Consider the following 25,161-nt stretch of genomic DNA (forward strand, 5'->3'; position numbering starts at 1 on the left):
TATCCACTAGGTGGTGTTATGTGTTTGTGTTCCTCAGTAAAGTAAAAAATATACCCTTCCCCTTGCTTCGCAACCTGCCAGCCAATACAAAAGAAAAGGAAAGAAAAACAATTTATTAGGTATTATGCTTTCTGTAAAAATGTGTGGACAAGTGCTGCCTTGTCTAATTCACTCAAGGGAAGGAAAATAGGTGAGCTACTATTCTAAGTGCCAGCTTCTACTCCTACTCCAGTTGTTGTTGTTGTTTAGTCGTTTAGTCGTGTCCGACTCTTCGTGACCCCCTGGACCAGAGCACGCCAGGCACTCCTGTCTTCCACTGCCTCCCACAGTTTGGTCAAACACATGCTGGTAGCTTCGAGAACACTGTCCAACCATCTCGTCCTCTGTCGTCCCCTTCTCCTTGTGCCCTCCATCTTCCCCAACATCAGGGTCTTTTCCAGGGAGTCTTCTCTTCCCATGAGGTGGCCAAAGTATTGGAGCCTTAGCTTCAGGATCTGTCCTTCCAGTGAGCACTCAGGGCTGATTTCCTTCAGAATGGATAGGTTTGATCTTCTTGCAGTCCATGGGACTCTCAAGAGTCTCCTCCAGCATCATAATTCAAAAGCATCAATTCATCGGCGATCAGCCTTCTTTATGGTCCAGCTTTCACTTCCATACATCACTACTGGGAAAACCATAGCTTTTACTATACGGACCTTTATTGGCAAGGTGATGTCTCTACTTTTTAAAATGCTGTCTAGGGAATCATATTTTTCCACTAACTGAAAACCTCAGGATTGTGCATTTGACTGCACATCAACCAATCAATTTAATTCAGTCTACAGCCCTAAATTGCTCATGGTAGTGTAGTTTATTCTGCATGACTTTAACCCTTTCTCCTCAAGTCTGTGGGGCAGCACATGCACCTTCATTCTCACCCACTTCACAAAGACACTGCCCCAGATGTTGCATCCTCCAACCTAAGACTATTCTATCCAGTTTATTCCTTCTAGCAGTGACCTGCTTTCCCCCACCCTTTCCTCTTTGCTGTGCTCTTTTCTCAAGAAGCTCTCTCTGGTGTTAACGGAGAAATCCAAGGGCTCCCTTGGACAAAAAGCAAAGACACCAACCAGGACAAAACAGCATCCAGTAGGCTTGGTCTTTATTGAGACTGTCGCGACAGGACTCCAACTCACTACAGGATGAAGCAAGATGGAAGCCCTGAACAAAAGAAGACCCCAACTTTTATCAGCTACTAATCCCCCATGCTACACCCCTAAGACTACATCATGACTACATCATTGACACATCACAAAGAGGAGGGGTTCAGGGAGGAGTTGTGGTGGTAACCTGAGTGTCTTGTCACCTGTCCGGTTCCTCCTTTCCCCCTCCCCATGATTACATTCCTGAGGACAAAGAGGAGTTCACTGTTTCCTGCCCCCAGAGGGAAGGGCTGGTCACTGTCCTTTGTTTCAGTCCTTACTGAATCCACTTCCATATGCATGTCCTTTGTGAGTGTAATGATCTTCTGTCTAGGACCATCAAGGTTGGCATGCCAACTGGGTAGGGCTCGATGAGGACGTATTGGCATGCTTTGGGAATTATGGCTGTCTTGTGTCAAGTCTCCCTCCTTTGATAGTCCTTCCTTCATGGTGTAAAATAAAAGTGGAATGGTACAGATCTGATGTACGGCTGATTTTCTGTGAATTTATAACAGAAGCGTCACGTATGACGTGTGTGAGAGTGTGTGTCGTGTTTGTACAAACTGAATGACGGGTGTGTGTGTGTCCTGCAACACTGGCATATCCAAAATCTCACGCTGCTACAACACAGCAACTCAGTAAACTCTCCCCCCTCCACGTCCAGTCCATCCACCACACTCCCCATTAAACCCACTAACTCTATTGTGGTGCCAGTTCCTAAATGTGCTGAGGGGTCTCAGCATTAAAAGAGCCCAAACACTGGTGCCCAGGTACATGTGAAAAATTTAGGCTGGGCACTTAGTAAATCTGGGTTGGATTTTAACAGACCGAGAGGAGTAAAGTGGGACCTGTTTGTTTTCCAGTTTGAACTTGGGCAATTAAATCAGTAATTTCATCAGCAGTTACTGGTTACCACTCTGGGGCATTAATAGATCAAATGAGTGTTAATAGGTGAAAAACATGACTGGCACCACTCAGGTATTTACCCCCAATATTCCTATTCATACCAAGGGGTGGTGATCTCAGTTCTGATGGGGTGAAAAGTGAAGCGGTAAGGCTCCCATTCCCAAGCACTGCTTCCACCGAAAAACAAACAAAAACAAACCAGCCAGTAATTTTTTAAAAGAAATTTCACTAATGGCTAGTTTGGCTCCCCTTAGATTGTAGGTTTGTTTTTGAAACATGGTGCATCACATTGTCAAATCTCATGGGCTTTTTAGCAACTGCAGGCCGCTGGATCCATCCCCAAGAAAATCCTGTTACAAGAAAGTTGGAATGGGGGTGTTATGTACTGAGTTGAATAGGATCCAAAAGGCAGCAGTCTGATTGGTCCTAGAACAATAGGATTCAGAATGCAGCAGTCTGATTGGTCCTAGAACAATAGGGTCCAGAATGCAGCAGTCTGATTGGTCCACAGGAGCCACCCAATCCAGCTCCAGGTGGAAGGGAATCCGCAACCTGATTGGCCTACAGGTGAATCCTGGAATTAGCCAATCATGTGGGGCCCATTGTGTAAATAATGCATATTAAAGCAGACATTCTGGGGGAACTTCCATTCCTCCTCACCACTCTGAGCTGAATAAAGAGCATGAAATCCACTCTCGACTCCAAGTATATTTCAAGGTGATATGGGAAGTTGTTCAGGTTTTTGTCATCCATGCACTTCAGATTGCCAAGATGCTTTCAGTCATTGCAGCTGCCACACCATTTCCAAAATAAACCCATCCAAATGCTCTACTCAAGAACATCTCACATACTGTGTTGTGGTGAAGATACAAGTTTGATCAGGACTTATTAACTGAGACAGCTCCTGTCTATTAAACCAGTTTGTATTCAGTGCAGATACGTCCTTTAACATTCAGGGTACTGCAGGAGTTAATTCTGGACCTTCCTATGTGAAAAGTTTTGACTACATGCTTTCAGTTCTGGGCATCAAAGACCTGTCGGATTAACCTTTGTTTATCTGGTAAGTTTTATGTGAAATCAAATAGCACTGCTACCACCCTCTCCATCGGTTCCTACATTATTCCCCTGAACATGCCAGGGGAATGTCCTGTCCGATTCTCACATTTCTCTCTTTCCATTTAATACCTCTATTCAAAACAAATCTTATTTAAGCTTCTTTTCCTTTACTCCATGCAGAAGACTGCTGAATCTGGAAAGGAGAAGACCAGGTAGGTGTCAATGGGGCAACATTGATCTGGTTTATCATTATTATCACCATGATGGTAATTTATTACTTAGGCACTCAGTATATTTTTTTAAAAAATAATAACAACAAAACACCAGACATTAAAAGCTCCCCATGAAGTCCTAACAGATGCTGTAAGACATGATGGTTAATTTCCTGTCGTATTGATAATAACTCCTGTTTAGCAACTTTCCTAATCTTGCATGGGCATCTTGAAAGACTCGCTTATTGTCTTCTTAGCAGAATAATGCCTACAAATTCAATCCAGCATTTCTCACGCACATGATCACGTTCACCTGGCAACATACATTGGTATCCTGGCTACATAAAAACAGCTCCTGAAACTGGAATGGTCGCGACAGCCCACACGCCTCTGCATCTGTGAGTCTGGGAGGGAAAGAGGTAACTGGATGCTGATTGATGCAAACCGCTGAAGGTGGTCTGAGAGTTGCTGCCAGAGTAGAATGTTGTGGCTCACTTCTTCACAGGGACACGTTGTCAGATGGATTTCCAGCTCAGCTCAGCTCAGTTTCCAATTAGCATCAGAGCCCATTTCCAAGTGTTGGGAATGAACATCAAAACCATACATGAAAGGCCGAAGCCTTGGGGAGCCTCTCTTCCCATCTGTGCTTCCTGAGATCCACAGGGAAAAGCTTTCTTGTATGTCCCATGATGCTGTAGATGTGAGGATGCAGTTACTGTGGTAACACCTGCGCCTGCATTAGTTGGTTCGTATTATAAAGCAAAATAGCCGCTGCTCTTCATCTCCTTCCTTAGATTTTTATCTGGTTACATTTTTGTTTCAACTGTCAATTTGTGTTTGTTTTACGGGTTTTTGGTTCTTTAATGGTGGACTGAACAGCTGTTTGCTCGGGGGCCTGAAATCACTTTCCCCCTTCACTAAAAATTGCCAAAAATTAAATGTTGGTGGTTTCTGGGCCACCCATATACAGTCATACCTCGGGTTGAATATACTTCATGTTGAGTGCATTCGAGTTGCGCTCTGCGGCAACCCGAAAGTAATGTAGTGCGTTACTTCTGGGTTTCGCCGCTCACGCATGCGCAGACACTCAAAATGACGTCACGCGCATGCGCAGAAGCGTCGAAAAGCGACGCGCACATGCGCAGATGTGCCGTCGCTGGTTACGTTTGCTTCTGGATGCGAACAGGGCTCCGGAACGGATCCCGTTCGCATCCCGAGATACCACTGTATATATTAAGATGGGTGAAATACGCATTGGTTTTAGTTGTGCAGAATAGGTGAAAAAATGACCCTTCTGCCTTTTTTCATTTTAGCTTCTTCTTCAACAACAGCAGCATTCCTGTTAGAAACTTTATAAACATTAAACACCTTTGGCCAAAAGTAAAGGAGAGTATGAGACAGAAGTTTTTCCCAGAGAAGTGAAATGCTAAATAACGCTCCTCTGTTGGGGAATTATTGAAGAAGAAAACATGGCTATGCAAAAAAACCACATCATGACCTCCATCTCAGCAAGAGTGGTTGTAATCCAGCTGGTGATACTTCAGGTCACCCTAGTAGGAAACGTCTTCTGTGGGAATGTGCTTATTTGGCCAACAGAAGCCAGCCATTGGCTCAACGTTAAGGTCATCATTCAAGAACTGCTGCACAGAGGTCACAATGTCAGCATCTTAGTTCCTACAAGTACCATCTCCATCAAACCTAGTGATGATGTATCAGGTGCCACATTTGAGGTTTACCCTGTGCCCTTCGTAACGAGCGACTTCGAAGCCCTTATCAGGGACGTCATAATGCTGTGGTTCAACCATATGCCCACCACGCTGACCTTCCACACGTTCTACCAAGAGCTGGGGAAACTGATGGAGAGAGTAGTCATGCTCAACAGGCAAATGTGCGAAGGGGTGTTGGCCAATCAGGAACTCATGGCCCGGCTGGCAAAGAGCCGATACGACGTACTCCTTGTGGACCCTGTGACAATCTGTGGTGACCTGATTGCTGTGAAATTGGACGTCCCATTTGTGTACACCCTGCGCTTCACTCCGGCCTCAACGGTGGAGAGACACTGTGGGAAAATACCCTCCCCTCCTTCATACGCTCCTGCTACTCTGTCTGAGCTCACGGACAGATTGTCGTTTGGGGAAAGGGTGAAAAATTTGATATCCTACCACCTGCAGGATTATGTTTTCCAGACCTACTGGGGAGAATGGGACTCTTATTACAGTCAGGTTTTAGGTAAGCCTGTTTTTGTCCCTCCACCTCCTCCTCCTCCTCCTCCTCCTCCTCCTCCTCCTCCTCCGAGTACTATTATTTGGTAGAGTAGCTGCTCCGAAAATGCAGAGGGTTTTTGGAGCAGTCCTTGGCATAGCCAATAAAAAGGGGGACCCAGGTTGCAGGACTGGAAAGGCCTCATCCTGAGGTTTCGTGGAGCCACTCTCAGTTGGAGGTAGACACTACCAAGCCAGGTAGCCTGGCCACCTGCAATGGAAGGAGTAGCAGATCTCGCCTACTTTGCTCTTTTATTGCTTCACTGAGTTGCTCTGCCTTCTGTTCTACTTCTGTTCCTCCTTAATACCTTAGGAGGGATTCCAGATATTGCAGCATCTCTAGCAGGGCTTGTTCCCCACAGCAGTGCAGCATTGGAGTCAATTGGATCTCTCCCAGCCAGTCTTCAGACAGAGGCGTAGGAAGGTCAGGTGGTACTCGGTGTGGAAAATTTCTTGTCGTCCCCCCCATTGATTTATTATTATTATATTTTGCCTGCAAAAATGGTTTTATGATATTTCATATTTTCTTCCAAAGGAATGTGGATTCTGGGCCTCTGATAACGAGTAGGTGACTGTGGACATATACTTAAATCTACAGGATGGATTCTGTTTTGGCTTGTGCTATTTTATTTATATTTATTGCTTCTTCTTTTTAAAAATTTTTTTTTTAAAAAAAACCTGCAAAGTGGTTTACCAAAACAAAAAAAATATCAGTTAATATCTTGACCCTGCCCCACTGAATTGAAATTTCAGCCTTCACGACATAGGAAAACGGCCAAATAAACAGCTATTTTCGTGGAGGAGGGTCAAGATATTAACTGATATGCATGACATTTCATATATAGCTATATAATCCCTAGTGTAGTAAGATAAGACCTTTGGAGCAGGCATTTTTTTAAAAAAAAAAAGTTTTTTATGAACCACCCTAGCAGGGAAGTAACTGTTCCTTGATAATTTGTCACCCCCCTCCATGATGGCACTGGGGCAACCCGCCCCCTTCCTACGCCCCTTCCTTCAGAGAGCCTTCCTAAGATGGAGCCCAGCCTTTGATCTTTCCCTTTCTTCTTTTCCCCAGCACACCTCGCTAAAGCCACTCTTTTCCTATCACCCCACACCCTGACTACCTTCCAAATCCCTTGTCTCTATACAGTATATATCTTTTCAAATTCCGCAGCAACCCTCACTCCACCTAAGGTAAAGGTAAAGGGACCCCTGACCATTAAGTCCAGTCGTGGCCGACTCGGGTTGCGGCGCTCATCTCGCTTTACTGGCCGAGGGAGCCGGCATACTGCTTCCGGGTCATGTGGCCAGCATGACTTAGCTGCTTCTGGCGAACCAGAGCAGTGCACGGAAACAGCGTTTACCTTCCCGCCGGAATGGTACCTATTTATCTACTTGCACTCTGATGTGCTTTCGAACTGCTAGGTTGGCAGGAGCAGGGACAGAGCAACGGGAGCTCACCCCGTCGCGGGGATTCGAACCGCTGACCTTCTGATCGGCAAGTCCTAGGCTCTGTGGTTTAACCCACAGCGCCACCTGCGTCCCCTTCACTCTACCTGCCTGATCATAAACCCCCTTGAATCCAGTAGAGCTTACTTCTGAGAAGAAATGTTTAAGATTGTGCTGTTGCTTTGCTTTCAAGGGATTCAAAGAGCCCAAGGTGTGAGGAGTAGCTCTAGCGTGCAGAGTGGGGTGGATCTGTGGAGTCCAAAAGTTGCTGGATTGCAAGTCGCATCAGCCCTTACCTAGCCAGCATGCCCAATGGTCAGTGGTGATAGGAGCTGCAAGTCAGCAGCTTCTGGAAGACCACCCTTCCCTCACTCCAACCCTAGAAGCTGCAGATTCCTCATAGCTCTGCAGGCTTCCCTACTTCCCTTGAAGTTCTTCCTGATATCTTAGGTGGTGCCAGGAGTTGCTGCTTGCAGCTGATCGAGAAGAGGTGCAGATTATTAAAACTAGAAATCACACACACATGTTTCAGGGCCTTTTCTCCTTGATCATAAAGGTTAGGAAAGAAGGTGGGGAGTTAGGACGCTAAACCGTCTAGAGGGGCTGGGAGCTGGGGGCACTGTTATACGGTGGTTCCGCTCCTTTCTCCTGGGCCGTGTCCAGAAAGTGGTGTTGGGGGATGAGTGTTCAGACCCCTGTGCTCTCACGTGTGGGGTACCTCAGGGTTCCATCCTCCCCCCCATGCTTTTTAATATCTATATGAAGCCACTGGGAGAGATCATCAGGGGGTTTGGGCTGGGTGTTCATCAGTATGCAGATGACACCCAGCTCTACCTCTCCTTTAAATCAGAACCAGTGAAGGTGGTGAAGGTCCTGTGTGAGTGCCTGGAGGCGGTTGGAGGATGGATGGCGGCTAACAGATTGAGGTTGAATCCTGACAAGACAGAAGTACTGTTTTGGGGGGACAGGGGGCGGGCAGGTGAGGGGGATTCCCTGGTCCTGAATGGGGTAACTGTGCCCCTGAAGGACCAGGTGCGCAGCCTGGGAGTCATTTTGGACTCACAGCTGTCCATGGAGGCGCAGGTCAATTCTGTGTCCAGGGCAGCTGTCTACCAGCTCCATCTGGTACGCAGGCTGAGACCCTACCTGCCCGCAGACTGTCTCGCCAGAGTGGTGCATGCTCTAGTTATCTCCCGCTTGGACTACTGCAATGCGCTCTACGTGGGGCTACCTTTGAAGGTGACCTGGAAACTGCAATTAATCCAGAATGCGGCAGATAGACTGGTGACTGGGACTGGCCGTCGGGACCACATAACACCAGTTCTGAGAGATCTGCATTGGCTCCCAGTACATTTCTGAGCACAATTCAAAGTTTTGGTGCTGACCTTTAAAGCCCTAAACGGCCTCAGTCCTGTATACCTGAAGGAGCATCTCCACCCCCATCGTTCAGCCCGGACACTGAGATCCAGCGCCGAGGGCCTTCTGGTGGTTCCCTCATTGCGAGAAGTGAGGTTACAGGGAACCAGATAGAGGGCCTTCTCGGTAGTGGCGCCCACCCTGTGGAACACCCTCCCTTCAGATGTGAAGGAAATAAGCAGCTATCCTATCTTTAAAAGACATCTGAAGGCAGCCCTGTTCAGGGAAGTTTTTAATATTTAATGCTGTATTGTTTTTAACATTTGATTGGGAGCCGCCCAGAGTGGCTGGGGAAACTAAGCCAGATGGGCGGGGTATAAATAAATTATTATTATTAACATAACCATGATAGCATGCTCACATGATGATTCCTCAGAGTCACGTTTTGGTCTTCTGGGGGGCACCCCATAGGCCAGTTTAAGACGATATATATCCCTCCTGTCTTAACTCAGCCCCCTTTTTTGTATTTTGTGGGGTGGGGGTTTGTAGATTATTATTTCCACCTCCCCAGCAATGTGAGGATAGATGCACATGTTCTGGTTCTTATACAAAACCAACAGACTGGAGTGGCATTTATTTCCTTGCCAAGGCTACTCAGTTTGCTTCATGTGTGAATGAGGATTTGGAACCGAGACTTGCTGGCAAGAGGTCAACACTTTATCCATTCAGCATCTGTCAGGGAAATTCTTTTGCCAGATCTCAACACCTTGGCTTCATTTCTTCTTTGCAAATCTGCAACAACAGAGGGAGGACTAAATGAAAATGCCCCTAAACTGTATGTTCTATTATGTTCTGAACACACTTCATATGGCAGACTTACCTAACAGCTTTTTTAAAAAAGGGAATAAAAGACAGTATGAGTCATCTCAATATCTCAGCAGGTACAAAGATTTCTTTGTGCCTGGAGATTTGCTTACATCACAACCCCCTTGACCCCCATGCTTTCTGGTAATTAGATTATTTTTACAAATAGCCGAAGCTTAGGTTCCGTAAGCAAAATACACACACAGGAATTTGACACTGCAGTTCACATGCAGGCTTTGTTTCAAATGGTCTGGTGTTTACTTGATCTGCTTTGCAGTGGGGACAATGGTTTATATAACCATTCCTGATGGCTTGTGAACAGGCTTCCAAAAAGTTGGGTGTGTGTATCTTGGGTTCCATCCTGCACTTTGCAGGGCCTCTTCAACTCCCCTTGGCTCCTGTGCAAATCTGAAGATTGTTATCTTATCAGCTGAAATATACTCAGAAGTGATTTCATGCTCTTTATTCAGCTCATAGTGGTGAGGAGGAATGAATGAATGTCCCCTCAAAGTATCTGCTTTATATACATTATTTACACAATGGGCTGCACATGATTGGCTAATTCCGGAATTCTACTGTAAGCCAATCAGGTTGTGGATTCACTTCTATCTGGAGCATGATTGGATGGTTCCTGCCAACCAATCATACTGCTGCATTGTTCTAGGACCAATCAGACTGCTGCATTCTGAATCCTATTGTTCTAGGACCAATCAGACTGCTGCCTTTTGGATCCTATTGTTCTAGGCAGTGGCGTAGCGTGGGTTGTCAGCACCCGGGGCAAGGCAAGTAATTTGCGCCCCCTAACCCGTGGATTTGCGCCCCCTAACCCATAGATTTGCCCTAACCCCAGATGTTGCGCCCGGTGCGGCCCGCCCCCCCTGCACCCCCCACGCTACACCACTGGTTCTAGGACCAATCAGACTGCTGCAGTTTGGATCCTATTCAACTCAGTACATAACATCAGCAGAATTAATTCCTGTTGCAGTTGGCATAATACGTTGTATGGCCCCTTGACCCCACATTCCCTGAGCTTCTTATCACTATTCTGCTGCAGTCAGCTATTTATTTTCTAGTTCTAACAACACAGTGATGGAATGAAAAAAGAGATGATACAATTATCCCGCTGCTGTGATCAGTGGTGCAGCGGGGGCCTGACCCAACCCACAGAGCTTTCTCCCACGAGCAGTGGATGTTGAGATAGCATGGACATGCCAGGACCTCTCCTAGGCTGACCATTGTGATAGGAATGTGCAATTTTTGTTTACAACACCATGGTTGCTCAGAAGTGGATTTGGGGCTGGGTGCGGAGCCTCAGGAGCGCTGCAGGGGGCGCTACAACTATGACGTAAAATTGTGTATCATTGTGTATCATTTCCCAAAAGCCTGTTGCTTTTTTACAAGTCCACCACGTATGAAAAAAATAACCCTTTGGACTGTTTGCTTTTCCAACATTTATTTGATACAGTCTTGTACATCTCAGCCTGTTTATTAGGTGTTAAATACCATCTGTATATCATTTCCAAATAGTTTTCCTTTAGTGTGTAACGGGCAGTAAATTTCATATCTACTTCCCACAACTTTCCCCTTGCCGCCATGTCAATATTATGTCCTAAATATTGCGGTTTCTCCACTCCTGAGTTACAGGCAAACAATTTCATATGCTTCGAGCTCTAGGTGTGAATATTATGGGCCATATGGAGAGTTTAGCTGAAGTCATTGGATGACTCATTCAGAGTTATTCCTGGAGAAATAAACAAACTTGTCCACTGAGCAGAGAACCTGTTTTGTTACTTGCTGTAGGAGGAGTCCGGATTTCGAAAGAACTATGCTATGTTATCCCCAGCAGGATTTTCCTGCGGCAGAGAACCTTGCTTTCTTGGAAAGTCTCTGTGCCAAAGAACGGCAAAGTTTAAGCAGGGGGGAGAGCAGTGAAATTCAGGAGTGCTCTGAACAAGCCCAGCCTGTCACAGTAACCTTTGATCACCCTGAATCTAGTGGAGGAAAGCCAGGACACAATGGCAGCAAAATGGCTGCTGGTCTTTTCCGTGGTTTGGGTGTTCTTTTGGGGCTCAGCCTCCAGTGGGAATGTCCTCATCTGGCCGGCAGACGACAGCCACTGGATCAATTTGAAATTCATCATGAATGAGCTCACAGCCAGAGGCCACCGAGTGACTGTGCTCCTGCCTTCATTCTTCCGGATAATTGACCCCAGTGAACCTTCCCCTTTCCCGATAGAAGTGATTTCTGCTCCATTCTCAAAGGCAGAGATGGAAGGTCTCCTGCAGGACTACATACATCTATGCACTTATGGGATCCGAGAACTTTCTTCCTGGGAATTTTTCAGCAAGTTGAATGCCTTAGTAACACACGTGATGGGTCGATACAAAACGGTCTGTCATATAGCTGTGACAAATGAGAAACTGCTGGAGAAGATGGAATCAGCTGGTTTTGACGTTCTGCTTGCAGATCCACTCATTCCTTGTGCAGAACTGTTGGCTCAGAAGCTCCGGATACCATTTATATACACCTATCGATTCTCTTTTGGAAACACAGTGGAGCGTCTATGTGGATGTATGCCTGCTCCTTCATCCTATGTGCCTGCAAGCACAGGGGAACTAACAGACAGGATGACCTTCATAGAGCGGGTCCGAAACTTGCTCTTTTACCTCTTCCAAGATTTCTTATTCCAGCATGTTCAATATAAAGGCTGGGATGAGTTCTATAGTGATGTTCTAGGTAAGAGCTCGCTCCTCGTTCGGGTCATTGTATTTTTGACATCAACATCAAAAAGTGTTGTTTCACATACACATTTCTGTGCTGTGGTTTTCCTCATTTTTGCCTGGTCCATCACCCAGTCCAGCTCCAGTGTTGAGGTGGGAGATGGCAGGGAAAGCAGAATTTAGGCAACTGAGCATGAGGTATGAATCTAGTGCAAGGGTAAGAGGTGTTTCAGCTCCCCTTACCTGTACATCTCTTTCTGATGCTACGATTGAACTCTGCATCCCCACTTTGTAGAAGAACAGTACAGAAATGTAAGTTATTCTTTTTTGCTAATTTGTGAATATATCACACTAAAATGCAAGCAGAGATGCACACTGTTACCATATTTCATATAACGTCTGCTTATATTTCCTGTATCCGTTGCCCACGCTTTGGGCTACGATTTAAAAACAAGTAGTTTATGCCTTGCTGGAGCCAAAAACTACATGATGAAATTCTGAGAGGTGTGATATCTGACTCTAGCTGTTCTGTTCCATTCTGTGCGGTGGTTTGTGAAAGTGTGAGTTGGTTTTGGTCCACATGGACCAAATGAGACTGTCAAGCCTCCCCACCTGTAACCCCCTACGGTGATCCTGCCTAGCTCATAGCTGTCAATCTTCCCTTTTTTTGTGGGAAATTCCCTTATTCCGGCGCCATTTCCCGCTGCTTCCCGCTGCTATCCCGGATTGTTAGATACCCCGTAGACTGTCCCTGGGACAGGTGAGGCTGCTGATCCCTTATTTTCAAGGCTGCTGATCCCTTATTTTCAAGGCTGCTGATCCCTTATTTTCAAATCTGAAAGTTGACAGCTATGGCCTAGCTGCTGGCTGGATCCAGAAAGCACTCTGATGGGGTGAGGGGCATGGTAGGCTGGTTAAGTCAGGACCATTTTCAGTGGTCTGATGAGGCACAGGAGGTGGAGCGTAAAAGAACGCAGGAGGTGGGAAAGACACCCGGCCTGAGTTGGAAGGTGCTAGGCTCAGGACAAGGTAGAGAGAGGCGTGCTCTTATGAGCCAGCCAGGATTTTCCTGTACTTGACAGCCCAGCAGTGAGCAACCTCCCATTGCCTGAGGACCTGCTCATCTTTACAGGTCCAGGGGCGCAGCCTGCCACTGCTGCTTCCTTCTCTGGCAGAGGCGTCACCCCAGGTGAGGGAGGCTTAGGGGTTCTCTGAGAGCAGGAGTGAATTCTTACCCTTGACATTTCTTCACCCAAGACTATCCCTAGCCCTAACTCTTAAGGAGGTCAGCCTTGAGTGCTCACTGGAAGGACAGATCCTGAAGCTGAGGCTCTAATACTTTGGCCACCTCATGAGAAGAGAAGACTCCCTGGAAAAGACCCTGATGTTGGGAAAGATGGAGGGCACAAGGAGAAGGGGACAACAGAGGACAAGATGGTTGGACCGTGTTCTCGAAGCTACCAGCATGAGTTTGACCAAACTGCGGGAGGCAGTGGAAGACAGGAGTGCCTGGCGTGCTCTGGTCCAGGGGGTCACGAAGGGTCGGAGACAACTAAATGACTAAACAACAACAACAACCCCTAGTCCTATTGATGTAACTAACTGGAGACAATACAAGACTTGCCTTGTGAAACCGACTACCCACATAATCTTGTTCCTTGCACAGCATCCCTTAGCAGTTGACACTGATTCATTTAACCACCAGCACCACAGAGAATGCATCCTCATCTGCTGCACGAAACTGCAGGAGAATGTCATCTTGGCCAATAGCCATCTTTACTCTGTCTTGGCATGCATCTCCCCACCTGTGTATGCTAGAAACACTATGTGTCCAATTGTAGGCTTTAGAGGTCATCAGAGCCACTGGGAATGGCCCTAGCACCTCAGCAACAAGAGATTTTTAGACCTAGCTCTACTCAGAGTAGACCTATTGATCTTAATGGATGTGACGGACTACCTTAGATTCTTTAATATCAGTGAGTCTGCTCTGGGCAGGACTTTGTTAAATATCAACCATTTTCTTTGAAAACGGCAGGTGCCTCTGCATTCGAGGCTGATGTTTACGGTAGGTGTGGACTTTGGTCTTTCAAATTTCAGCGGAGTCCTGCGAGAGACCAAAATCCATCACAACCTCCACCCTTCCATTCTGTATGTGCACTACGCCATAGCTGCAAAGCCCTGCGATGCCCCCCATGGCATGGTGACCAGTGCTGGGAAATTGGTCACGCTGCCCTCAATCGGCCACTGTTCACAGTCGACCAGAAGAAACTATGGTCCCACAAGCAAAAAAAGGTTTCTCCAGTCCTGTGCTTATAGGAAAACCATTTCATTTGCTTCAAGTTTTGTGTGCGAATATTATGGACCACATAGAGAGGTTAAGGTAAAGGACCCCTGACCATTAGGTCCAGTCGTGGCCGACTCTGGGGTTGCGGCGCTCATCTCGCTTTATTGGTCGAGGGAGCCGGCGTACAGCTTCCGGGTCATGTGGCCAGCATGACAAAGCCACTTCTGGTGAACCAGAGCAGCGCATGGAAACACTGTTTACCTTCCCGCCAGAGCGGTACCTATTTATCTACTTGCACTTTGACATGCTTTCGAACTGCTAGGTTGGCAGGAGCAGGGACTGAGCAACAGGAGCTCACCCCGTCACGGGGATTCGAACCACCGACCTTCTGATCAGCAAACCCTAGAGGTTACCTGAGAGCAATTCCTAGTAAGACAAACAAAAGTGTATATTGAACAGAGAGGCAGTTTTGTAACTAGGCGGAGTGACAATCATGAACCCACCTTTCGACAGGATCATGCTGTGCCATCTGTAACAGGATTTTGCTGTAGCAGAAAACCACCTTTGCTTTGATGAACTCTGTGCCAAAGTTGGGCAACGGTGAAACAGGGAGGAGAGGCACAGATTAGAGGAGTGCCCTGCATAAGCCCAAGCCTGTCAGAACCACCTTGGAGCTCTCTGAATCAAGCGTGGGAAAGCCAGGACACAATGGCTGCAAAATGGCTGCTGGTGTTTTCCGTGGTTTGGGTGTTCTTTTGGGGCTCAGCCTCCAGTGGGAATGTCCTCATCTGGCCGGCAGACGACAGCCACTGGATCAATATGGAATTCATCACGAATGAGCTCACAGCCAGAGGCCACCGAGTGACTGTGCTCCTGCCTTCATTCTTCCGGATAATTGACCCCAGTGAACCTTCCCCTTTCCAGGTAGAAGTGATATCTGCTCCATTCTCAAAGGCAGAGATGGAAGATCTCCTGCAGAACTTAATATATTTTATGACGTATGATGTTCATGAACTTTCTTACTGGGAGTTTTTCAACAAGTTGTCTGACATCGTAACTGTGACGATGCATCGGCAGAAAACTTTCTGTCAGATGGCTGTGACGAATGAGAAACTGCTGGAGAAGATGGAATTAGCTGGTTTCGATGTTCTCCTCGCAGACCCACTCTATCCTTGTGCAGAACTGTTGGCTCAGAAACTCCGGATTCCATTTATATACACCTATCGATTCTCTGTGGCAAACACAGTGGAGCGTCTTTGTGGAGGATTGCCAGCCCCTTCATCCTATGTGCCTGCAAGCATGAAGGCGCTAACAGACAGGATGTCCTTCATGGAGCGACTCCAAAACATGCTCTTCTACCTCTCAAATGATTTCCTCTACCATCAAGTTCTCTATAAAGACTGGCATCAGTTCTATAGCGATGTTCTAGGTAAGATCCTGCTCTGAGTTTTGGTTACTGTATTTTTGACATCCGCACCTGTAAGTTCTGATGCATGGAGACATGTCTGTTGTATTGCTTCGCTCTCTATTTTGCCTGGTCCTTCACCCAGTCTAGCTCCAGTACTGGAGTGGAAGGGGGAGATGGAATGGGGATGGAATGGGGAACAACATGATGGTGTTAGGCTTGCCTTCCTGGGCAGGTAAAGGTAAAGGGACCCCTGACCATTTGGTCCAGTTGTGACCGACTCTTGGGTTGCGGCGCTCATCTCGCTTTATTGGCCGAGGGAGCCGGCATACAGCTTCCGGGTCATGTGGCCAGCATGACTAAGCCGCTTCTGGCAAACCAGAGCTGCGCATGGAAACGCCGTTTACCTTCCCGCCGGAGTGGTACCTATTTATCTACTTGCACTTTGACGTGCTTTCGAACTGCTAGGTTGGCAGGAGCAGGGACCGAGCAACGGGAGCTCACCCCGTCACGGGGATTCGAACCACCAACCTTCTGATTGTCAAGTCCTAGGCTCTGTGGTTTAACCCACAGCGCTACTTTCTGGGCAGAGTATTCCACAATTACCGCTCCCCACATTAAAGGAGGGCACACTTTGCGTGGTCGTGCGCATCCCCCTGGACCCTATATGCCACCATTAGCACAGGCTTGGCTTTGCCTTCCCCAGGTGGGATACCTGGAGGTCTCCGCCTACCTCAGTCAGTTGCCCAATGGGGAGGCGTTGCCAAGGTGATCGAGCCAGGTAGGGGGAGGGACCACCTGCCCACACAATAGGGGGAAGACCTTACCTGGGAATCGTCAGTTGGCTCCATAGCTTCTCCCACCCTACCCACCCTCAGTTAAGACTTCTTTTGCAGGTTAACCTTTTCTCCGCTGGTATGCGGGTGCTGCTACGTCAAGGTCGCTGTTGAAGGGCCAGAAAGGAATTCTCCTGCATTGGCAGGTTTGCCTTTCCCGTAGCAAAACATCACAACTTTGGCGGTATCAGGCCTTGGGTGGAACCCTTTAGTCTATTCCCTGATATATTTAGCTGTGTCTTATTGTATCGGTTCAGTTTTAAGTATTGTTCCCCACTCTGAGACTGCCTGCAGCAGTGCAGCAATGGGACCGCCTCTCCTGGTATGCCCCACAGAGGAGCTTAAGGTCCATGAATAATCATAGTTTAGAGGTCCCGGGCCCTAAGGAAGTCAGACTATCCTCCACCAGGGCCAGGGCCTTCTCAGTGATGGCTCCGACCTGGTGGAATGCTCTGTCCCATGAGACCAGGGCCCTGCAGGATTTAACTTCCTTCTGCAGGGCCTGTAAGACAGAGCTATTCTGCCTGGTTTTCAATTTGAACTTAGCCTGATCTTTTATTCCCCTTCCTTCCCTCCCCCTCTCCTTTTTATGAAGATTACCCGCTCTGGGATCCCACAGCTAATTCTCCCCTGGTCTCCTCGCTAGCCCAAATAGGACTAAAATAGCCAGCTAGCCCTGGTGATCATCTAATGTTTATTGCATGGATTTCCCCCCTAAATTGATTTTTGAATTCTGAATTTTATTGTTGTTCACGTTTTATACTGTATTTTATGCTGTTTTTTGTTGCATCAATTAAGCATTTTAAATTTGTTGTTAGCTGCTCTGCGCCTGGTTTTCTGAACCGGGAAGGGCGGGGTATAAATAAAAAAATATTATTATTATTTATTAATGAAGACCCGGTGACAAATGTTTTAGACGGATGAACAAATCGCACAATGCCATGCATTTCATTTCATAGAATCGTAAGAGTTAGAAGGGACCCTAAGGATCATCTGGTCCACTCCCCTGACATTCAGAAATCTTTTGCCCAACATGGAGCTCAAACCCACAACCTTGAGATGAAGAATCTCATGCTCTACCAGCTGACCTATCACAATTAACTCAATCAGTTATGGAGTTTCCATTCTATTTCCTGCCTTTTGTGAATGGGAGCCTAGTTTCAGAAACGAGCGGTATATTACATGAAGAATCTAGTAGAAGGAGTGACTTGACGTTATCTTTTTGAATAGCCTATACAGTGGTACCTCGGGTTACATATGCTTCAGGTTACATATGCTTCAGGATGAGAACAGAAATTGTGCTCTGGCGGCGCGGCAGCAGCAGGAGGCCCCATTAGCTAAAGTGGTGCTTCAGGTTAAGAACAGTTTCAGGTTAAGTACGGCCCTCCGGAACGAATTAAGTACTTAACCCGAGGTACCACTGTACAGTAGAACCTCAGAAGTTGAATGCCTTTAAACTCAAACGTTTTGGCTCCTGAACGATTGAAAACCTAAAGTGACTGTTCTGATTTTCGAATGTTTTTCGGGAGCTGAATGTCCAGTGTGGTTTCCATGGCTCCTGCGGCCAATCGGAAGCCGTGCCTTGGTTCTGGAACCATTTCGGGAGTCGAATGGACTCCCGGAATGGATTAAATTCGAGAACCAAGGTATTAAATTCGAGAACCAAGGTACTGTATTGAAGCAGTCCATTCCGGGATTTGTTACATGCCATTGATACTCACCACATAAAGGATCTTTGCTCCGCTTAGGGCTGGGCAAATAGACTCATTATTTAATTGTGCAATCATCAGCTGGGGTCATTGTCACTCTGCTGGGGAAACGTTTCTGTTTGCCGCTATGCAGGGGAAGAAGCTTCTCATCCTCTTCTGGCTACAGGTGTGCTGTTGGGGTACCAGTTCTGGTGGGAAAGTTCTTGTCTGGCCCACAGATGGCAGCCACTGGATTAATATAAAGATGATGCTCAATGAGCTGGCCTTGAGGGGCCACTCAGTGACGGTGTTGATACCCTCAGCCTCTTACTTGATCGATCCGAAAGAGGCATCGTCTTCCTCTTACCACATTGAGGTCCTGCCCGTGACCTTCACCAAAGAGGAGGTGTCAGCTGTTCTGCAGAAATTCCTGGATGTAGCGACGTACGAGTTGCCCACGCTCCCTTTTTGGAAAGCTATGCAGAAGATGAGAGAATTAATTGCTTCCTTCGAAGAAGTGTACAAACAGGCCTGCGACAGCATTTTCCACAATGAGACGCGGGTCGCGAGGCTGAGGAAGGAGGACTTTAATGTCCTCATCTCAGACCCAGTGACACCTTGTGGCGACCTGCTGGCCGAGTTGCTCGGAATCCCCTTTCTGTACACTTTGCGGTTCTCAAATGGCAACAGCATGGAGAGACTCTGTGGACAACTCCCAGCTCCTCCTTCCTACGTTGGTGCCAGCACTAGAGGGATGAGTGACAGGATGAGCTTTGTTGAGAGGATGAAAAATGTCCTCTTCTATGCTTTCAGCGATGGATTTTTCCTGTATTCCTTGGCAAGTGAGTGGGATCGATATTACAGCGAGATTTTAGGTAAGTGTAGGCAAAATTTACGGAACGCGGGTGGCGCTGTAGGTTAAACCACAGAGCCTAGGACTTGCCGATCACAAGGTCAGCGGTTTGAATCCCCACGACGGGGTGAGCTCCCGTTGCTCGGTCGCTGCTCCTGCCAACCTAGCAGTTCGAAAGCACATCAGAGTGCAAGTAGATAAATAGGTACCACTCCGGCGGGAAGGTAAACGGCGTTTCCATGCGCTGCTCTGGTTCTCCAGGAGCGGCTTAGTCATGCTGGCCACATGACCTGGAAGCTGTACGCCAGCTCCCTCGGCCAATAAAGCGAGATGAGTGCCGCAACCCCAGAGTTGCTCATGACTGGACCTAATGGTCAGGGGTCCCTTTACCTTTACCTTAGGCAAACTTTAGGGTTTTTGTTCTTCAGAGGTGCCAGGGTTTTATTTATCCAAAGTTACAGTCAGATGCTCTGGGGCAGAACATCAGGTTTGCATGCAGAAAGTTCTCAGCATCTCCAGGTAGCTGTGAGAGAGACCCCTGGACAGCCCTTGCCAGTCAGTGTGGACAGAATTGAGTTAGATGGACCAAGGCAGTATAAGGCAGCTTCCTATCTTCTGATGCTTCCACCCCAAAAAGTTGAAAATGGTATCATCTTTGGCCAACAGGGTGCTGCTGTTGTTTGCTGTTGATTTGTGGGGCTTTGAAGTACGCGGAAAAAGATTGCAAAACCTGTTTGAGCACAGATGATAACGGGACAGAGAAATATGCACGGCATCAGCAACAGAGGCTCATCTCATTTTACTTTTAATGTCCAAGCCAGGGGTCTTGATTTGTTTGGCCTCAAGCAGCCAGAAGTCATAAAACCAGTAACAAGCAGCAGTTAGAGGCTGGCTTGTGATCCCAGTAGCACTGAGCCATCCCCATCGGTTTTTTGGAAGCCGAATGTCCAGTGTGGCTTCCATGGCTCCTGCAGCCAATTGGAAGCCGTGCCTTGGTTCTGGAACCATTCTGGACTCGCAGAATGGATTAAATTGGAGAACCAAGGTACAACTGTATTGAAGCAGTCCATTCCGGGATTTGTTACATGCCATTGATACTCGCCACATAAAGGATCTTTGCTCCGCTTAGGGCTGGGCAAATAGACTCATTATTTAATTGTGCAATCATCAGCTGGGGTCATTGTCACTCTGCTGGGGAAACGTTTCTGTTTGCCGCTATGCAGGGGAAGAAGCTTCTCATCCTCTTCTGGCTACAGGTGTGCTGTTGGGGCACCAGTTCTGGTGGGAAAGTTCTTGTCTGGCCCACAGATGGCAGCCACTGGATTAATATAAAGATGATGCTCAATGAGCTGGCCTTGAGGGGCCACTCAGTGACGGTGTTGATACCCTCAGCCTCTTACTTGATCGATCCCAAAGAGGCATCGTCTTCCTCTTACCACATTGAGGTCCTGCCCGTGACCTTCACCAAAGAGGAGGTGTCAGCTGTTCTGCAGAAATTCCTGGATGTAGCGACGTACGAGTTGCCCACGCTCTCTTTTTGGAAAGCTATGCAGAAGATGAGAGAATTAGTTGCTTCCTTCGAAGAAGTGTTCAAACAGGTCTGCGACAGCATTTTCCACAATGAGACGCGGGTAGCGAGGCTGAGGAAGGAGGACTTTAGTGTCCTCATCTCAGACCCACTGACACCTTGTGGTGACCTGCTGGCCGAGTTGCTCGGAATCCCCTTTCTGTACACTTTGCGGTTCTCAGATGGCAACAGCATGGAGAGACTCTGTGGACAACTCCCAGCTCCTCCTTCCTACGTTGGTGCCAGCACTGGAGGGATGAGTGACAGGATGAGTTTTGTTGAGAGGATGAAAAATGTCCTCTTCTATGCTTTCAGCGATGGATTTTTCCTGTATTCCTTGGCAAATGAGTGGGATCGATATTACAGCGAGATTTTAGGTAAGTGTAGGCAAACTTTACGGAACGCGGGTGGCGCTGTAGGTTAAACCACAGAGCCTAGGACTTGCCGATCACAAGGTCGGCGGTTCGAATCCCCACGATGGGGTGAGCTCCCGTTGCTCGGTCGCTGCTCCTGCAAACCTAGCAGTTCGAAAGCACATCAAAGTGCAAGTAGATAAATAGGTACCACTCCGGCGGGAAGGTAAACGGCGTTTGCATGCGCTGCTCTGGTTCTCCAGGAGCGGCTTAGTCATGCTGGCCACATGACCTGGAAGCTGTACGCCAGCTCCCTCGGCCAATAAAGCGAGATGAGCGCCGCAACCCCAGAGTTGGTCATGACTGGACCTAATGGTCAGGGGTCCCTTTACCTTTACCCTAGGCAAACTTTAGGGTTTTTGTTCTTCAGAGGTGCCAGGGTTTTATTTATCCAAAGTTACAGTCAGATGCTCTGGGGCAGAACATCAGGTTTGCATGCAGAAAGTTCTCAGCATCTCCAGGTAGCTGTGAGAGAGACCCCTGGACAGCCCTTGCCAGTCAGTGTGGACAGAATTGAGTTAGATGGACCAAGGCAGTATAAGGCAGCTTCCTATCTTCTGATGCTTCCACCCCAAAAAGTTGAACATGTTATCATCTTTGGCCAACAGGGTCTGCTGTTGTTTGCTGTTGATTTGTGGGGCTTTGAAGTACGCGGAAAAAGATTGCAAAACCTGTTTGAGCACAGATGATAACGGGACAGAGAAATATGCATGGCATGAGCAACAGTGGCTCATCTCATTTTACTTTAAACAAGCCAGGAGTCATAAAACCACTAACAAGCAGCAGTTTGAGGCTGGCTTGTGATCCTAGTAGCACTGAGCCATCCCCTTCTGGGTTTGTTTGCTTGCTGGCAGCAGCAGGGGAGGAGCCAAGTGGCAGCAAGTGGGCTGTGCACCCAGCATAGTTCTGGGTTTCCTGTTAATGTGATAAAGTGGATGCTGAGGCTGGTGTCATGGACTGGCTGGATGCAGAGAAGCGGTGGGAGGCACCAGCTGGGGAACCCCCAAAGGAAGAAGGCTCAGAGCCCAGGGGGTGGGATGGGAAGACAATGAGTGGTTAGAGGGAGAAGAGGGAGCAGACCGGGAGGAGGAGGTGTTGGAAGCTGAAGAGGTAACCGGGTTTAGTGAGCAGGAAGAGGCTGTGGAAGAGAGCAGTTCAGACTCAGAGGCAGAAGTGGAGGCTGGAGAAGAGATGAGGCAGGCTGCTGAATAAACCAGGGGGTCTCCCCCTCCTGCTGTGACCAGCTCCCCTCCCGTCTGGTCACCCAGAACCAGAAGACGTATGAAGAGGATGGGGCAAAGATAGGCATGCTGGTGGATGCTCAGATTGCTTGGAAAGTACCCAGGGGAGGAGGAGACTTAGGGAGCTGTTGGGAAGGTGAGGACACACAGAAGGGAACAAGATCTACCGGGAAGAGTTGCTGTGCTCAGTAGGCCTGGCCTCCTGAGCCAACCATGTTTCCTTGAATAAAGAGTTAACTTTACTGACACTGTGTGATTTATTGCCGACCGGCTCCTGACACCTGCCAACCGAGATACTGGACTCTTGAGGGGTGCATTTTAAAAAGTGTAACCAAAGAGATGTGAAGGCTAACTCAGCCCTCCTCAACGAACAACCAGATGTTTGAAGGTGGTACAGTATTTATCCCTGAGCACCAGGTGCTGGGAAAGGAGAGAGGGAAGCAAAGAGGCATTGCCTTCAAGCCCAGCTTGGAAACTTGCTAGAAGCAGATCTGCCCAACCACTGCTGCAAACACCAGGCTGGGCTAAATGGACTTTGGTCTGATCCTGCATTGCTCCTCTTTTGCTTTCATCGTAAGCACAGGAGGGCACTGGGAATGTTTTTGGCAGCGGAAGAATGGGAGAAATATGACAGAATTGGGGCAGTGGAAGACAACAATTATGTGAGATATATAGGAATGACCTGTGAGCAGGAAGTGAACCTTCCTGAAAAATAAACGTTGTGTTTCCTTTTCAATACAGTGGTACCTCGGCTTAAGTACTTAATTTGTTCCGGAGGTCCGTTCTTAACCTGAAACTGTTCTTAACCTGAAGCACCACTTTAGCTAATGGGGTCTCCTGCTGCTGCCGCGCCACCGGAGCACGATTCTGTTCTCATCCTGAAGCAAAGTTCTTAACCCGAGGTTAGCGGAGGTTAGCGGAGACTGTAACCTGAAGCGTATGTAACCCGAGGTACCACTGTATTAGGTGTTTCTTATTCCTCCCTTTTCTTTAAAAAAATATTCAAGATGGTTCATTCCAAACTCTTTCCTAGTGGGTCACTGAGAATTTGCCCATAAGGTCTCAAAAACCCTGAGAAATGAAGCTTCAGCCAGCCTCCCTCAGCCTGGTTCCCTCCAGAGGTTTTGGACTACAATTCCCATCAGTCCCAGTCAGTGCAGACATGCTGACCGAGGCTGATGGTCTCTGTAGTCCAAAACTTCAGGAAGGAGCCAAGTTGGGGAAAGCTGATCTAAGCAGATTGGAAGCAACAGTGATGCACCTTCAGCTATCAACACTGACTTTGAAGCAGTGAGTTCTTTGCACTATTACGCAACAGTGAGCTTGGGTGTGCCGCTGAAATAGTATCCACCAAGGAGCCATAGCCAATCCTAACAAGCAAGCATGTGCAGTACATGCATTTCTGCAAGCTCAGTCCCCTTTTGTGGTTCACATTTATTTTCTTCTTTTTTCAGGTGCACCGTACACAGCTGAAATGTAATGTCTGAACCACAGTGTTTCTGGAAGCAAGTTTGCCAAAGCAGTTGAATCTGGGAAGAAGAGTGGAGCTGAACTTAACCCCCTTCCTTTTTCTCACTCAACAGGGAGACCCACAACATTATGTGAAGTGATGGGGAAAGCAGAGATCTGGTTGATTCGCACCTACTGGGACTTTGAATTCCCACGACCTTTCCTACCCAATTTTGAATTTGTGGGGGGTCTGCACTGCCAGCCAGCCAAGCCTTTGCCAGAGGTAATTCCTTCCTTTGCCCGTCAACTGGTAATGGTAATCGTGCCTGGTTCTCCTACAAAACACCACCAGGAAAGGGGAGGACGTGTGGTGGCGAGGACAAGTTGTTGTTGTTTAGTTGTTTAGTTGTGTCCGACTCTTCGTGACCCCATGGACCAGAGCACACCAGGCACTCCTGTCGTCCACTGCCTCCCGCAGTTGGGTCAAACTCATGTTTGTAGCTTCGAGAACACTGTCCAACCACCTCGTCCTCTGTCGTCCCCTTCTCCTTGTGCCCTCCATCTTTCCCAACATCAGGGTCTTTTCCAGGGAGTCTTCTCTTCTCATGAGGTGGCCAAAGTATTGGAGTCTCAGCTTCAGGATCTGTCCTTCCAGTGAGCACCCAGGGTTGATTTTCTTAAGAATGGATAAGTTAGATCTTCTTGCAGTCCATGGGACTCTCAAGAGTTTCCTCCAGCACCATAATTTGGGCTCGCCTGCAGCGGCTGATGGACCCTGATAGATTCCGCCAAGCCTTGCGGGACCTTGCTCCCCCTGGCGACTCATTGACTGAGCTTGTTGAGGGCTGGAATATCCAGCTCCTGGCAGCCATCGATGAGATCGCACTTAAGCGCCCTCTGCGACCCCGCAGAAATTGGGCTCCCTGGTTTACCGAGGAGCTTCGGAAAATGAAGCGGGACCTCAGACGGCTAGAGCGAGTATGGCGGGGTGCCCGTGACGGAGCCTCAAGAACATCTTATAGGGTTTTTATGAAAACCTTTGAGATGGCAGTGAAGGCCGCTAAGAAGTCTTACTTCTCGGCCTCCATTGCATCCGCTAGCTCTCGCCCGCCACAATTATTTAGTATAATTAGGTCTTTAACGTCTCTTGAAGGACAGCCAAATTTAAATAACAATTTGACACACAGCTGTGAGGCATTTGCGAGCTTTTTTGCGGAGAAGGTCCTGTTGCTCCGCCATGACCTCCCTGCCAATTTGGACACAATAAAGGAACTGGAGGCACAGTCCTTCAATGGCACCGTCCGTTAAGAGTTTGGGTGTAATCTTCGATACCTCCCTCTCTATGGAGGCGCAGATTACAGCTATAACAAAGGCGGCATTTTTTCATCTCCGCCAAGCTAAGCAGTTGGCTCCTTATCTC

At 47.8% G+C, this 25,161-nt stretch overlaps 1 protein-coding gene across 6 annotated transcripts in view; it reads left to right on the forward strand.

Moving 5' to 3' along the window:
• The first annotated feature begins 4,809 nt into the window (after positions 1-4,809).
• LOC310747837 (UDP-glucuronosyltransferase 2A2-like) overlaps positions 4,810-25,161 on the forward strand; it is a 32,222-nt gene continuing 11,870 nt past the window's right edge. Inside the window, exons 1-2 of one of the 6 annotated variants that reach the window (XM_083583124.1) lie at positions 4,810-5,584; positions 23,876-24,024. In XM_083583124.1, the coding sequence (XP_083439250.1) occupies positions 4,825-5,584; positions 23,876-24,024 (909 nt within the window). In that variant the 5' untranslated portion in view covers positions 4,810-4,824. Of the gene's footprint in view, positions 5,585-11,066; positions 15,719-18,334; positions 19,094-20,209; positions 21,016-23,875; positions 24,025-25,161 lie in introns of those variants that run through there. The other 5 variants (XM_083583121.1, XM_083583122.1, XM_083583123.1 and 2 more) reach the window with 5 other exon arrangements.

Source organism: Podarcis filfolensis, assembly GCF_964270895.1.
Source record: "Podarcis filfolensis genome assembly, chromosome: 13".
NCBI classification, from domain to species: Eukaryota; Metazoa; Chordata; class Lepidosauria; order Squamata; family Lacertidae; genus Podarcis; species Podarcis filfolensis.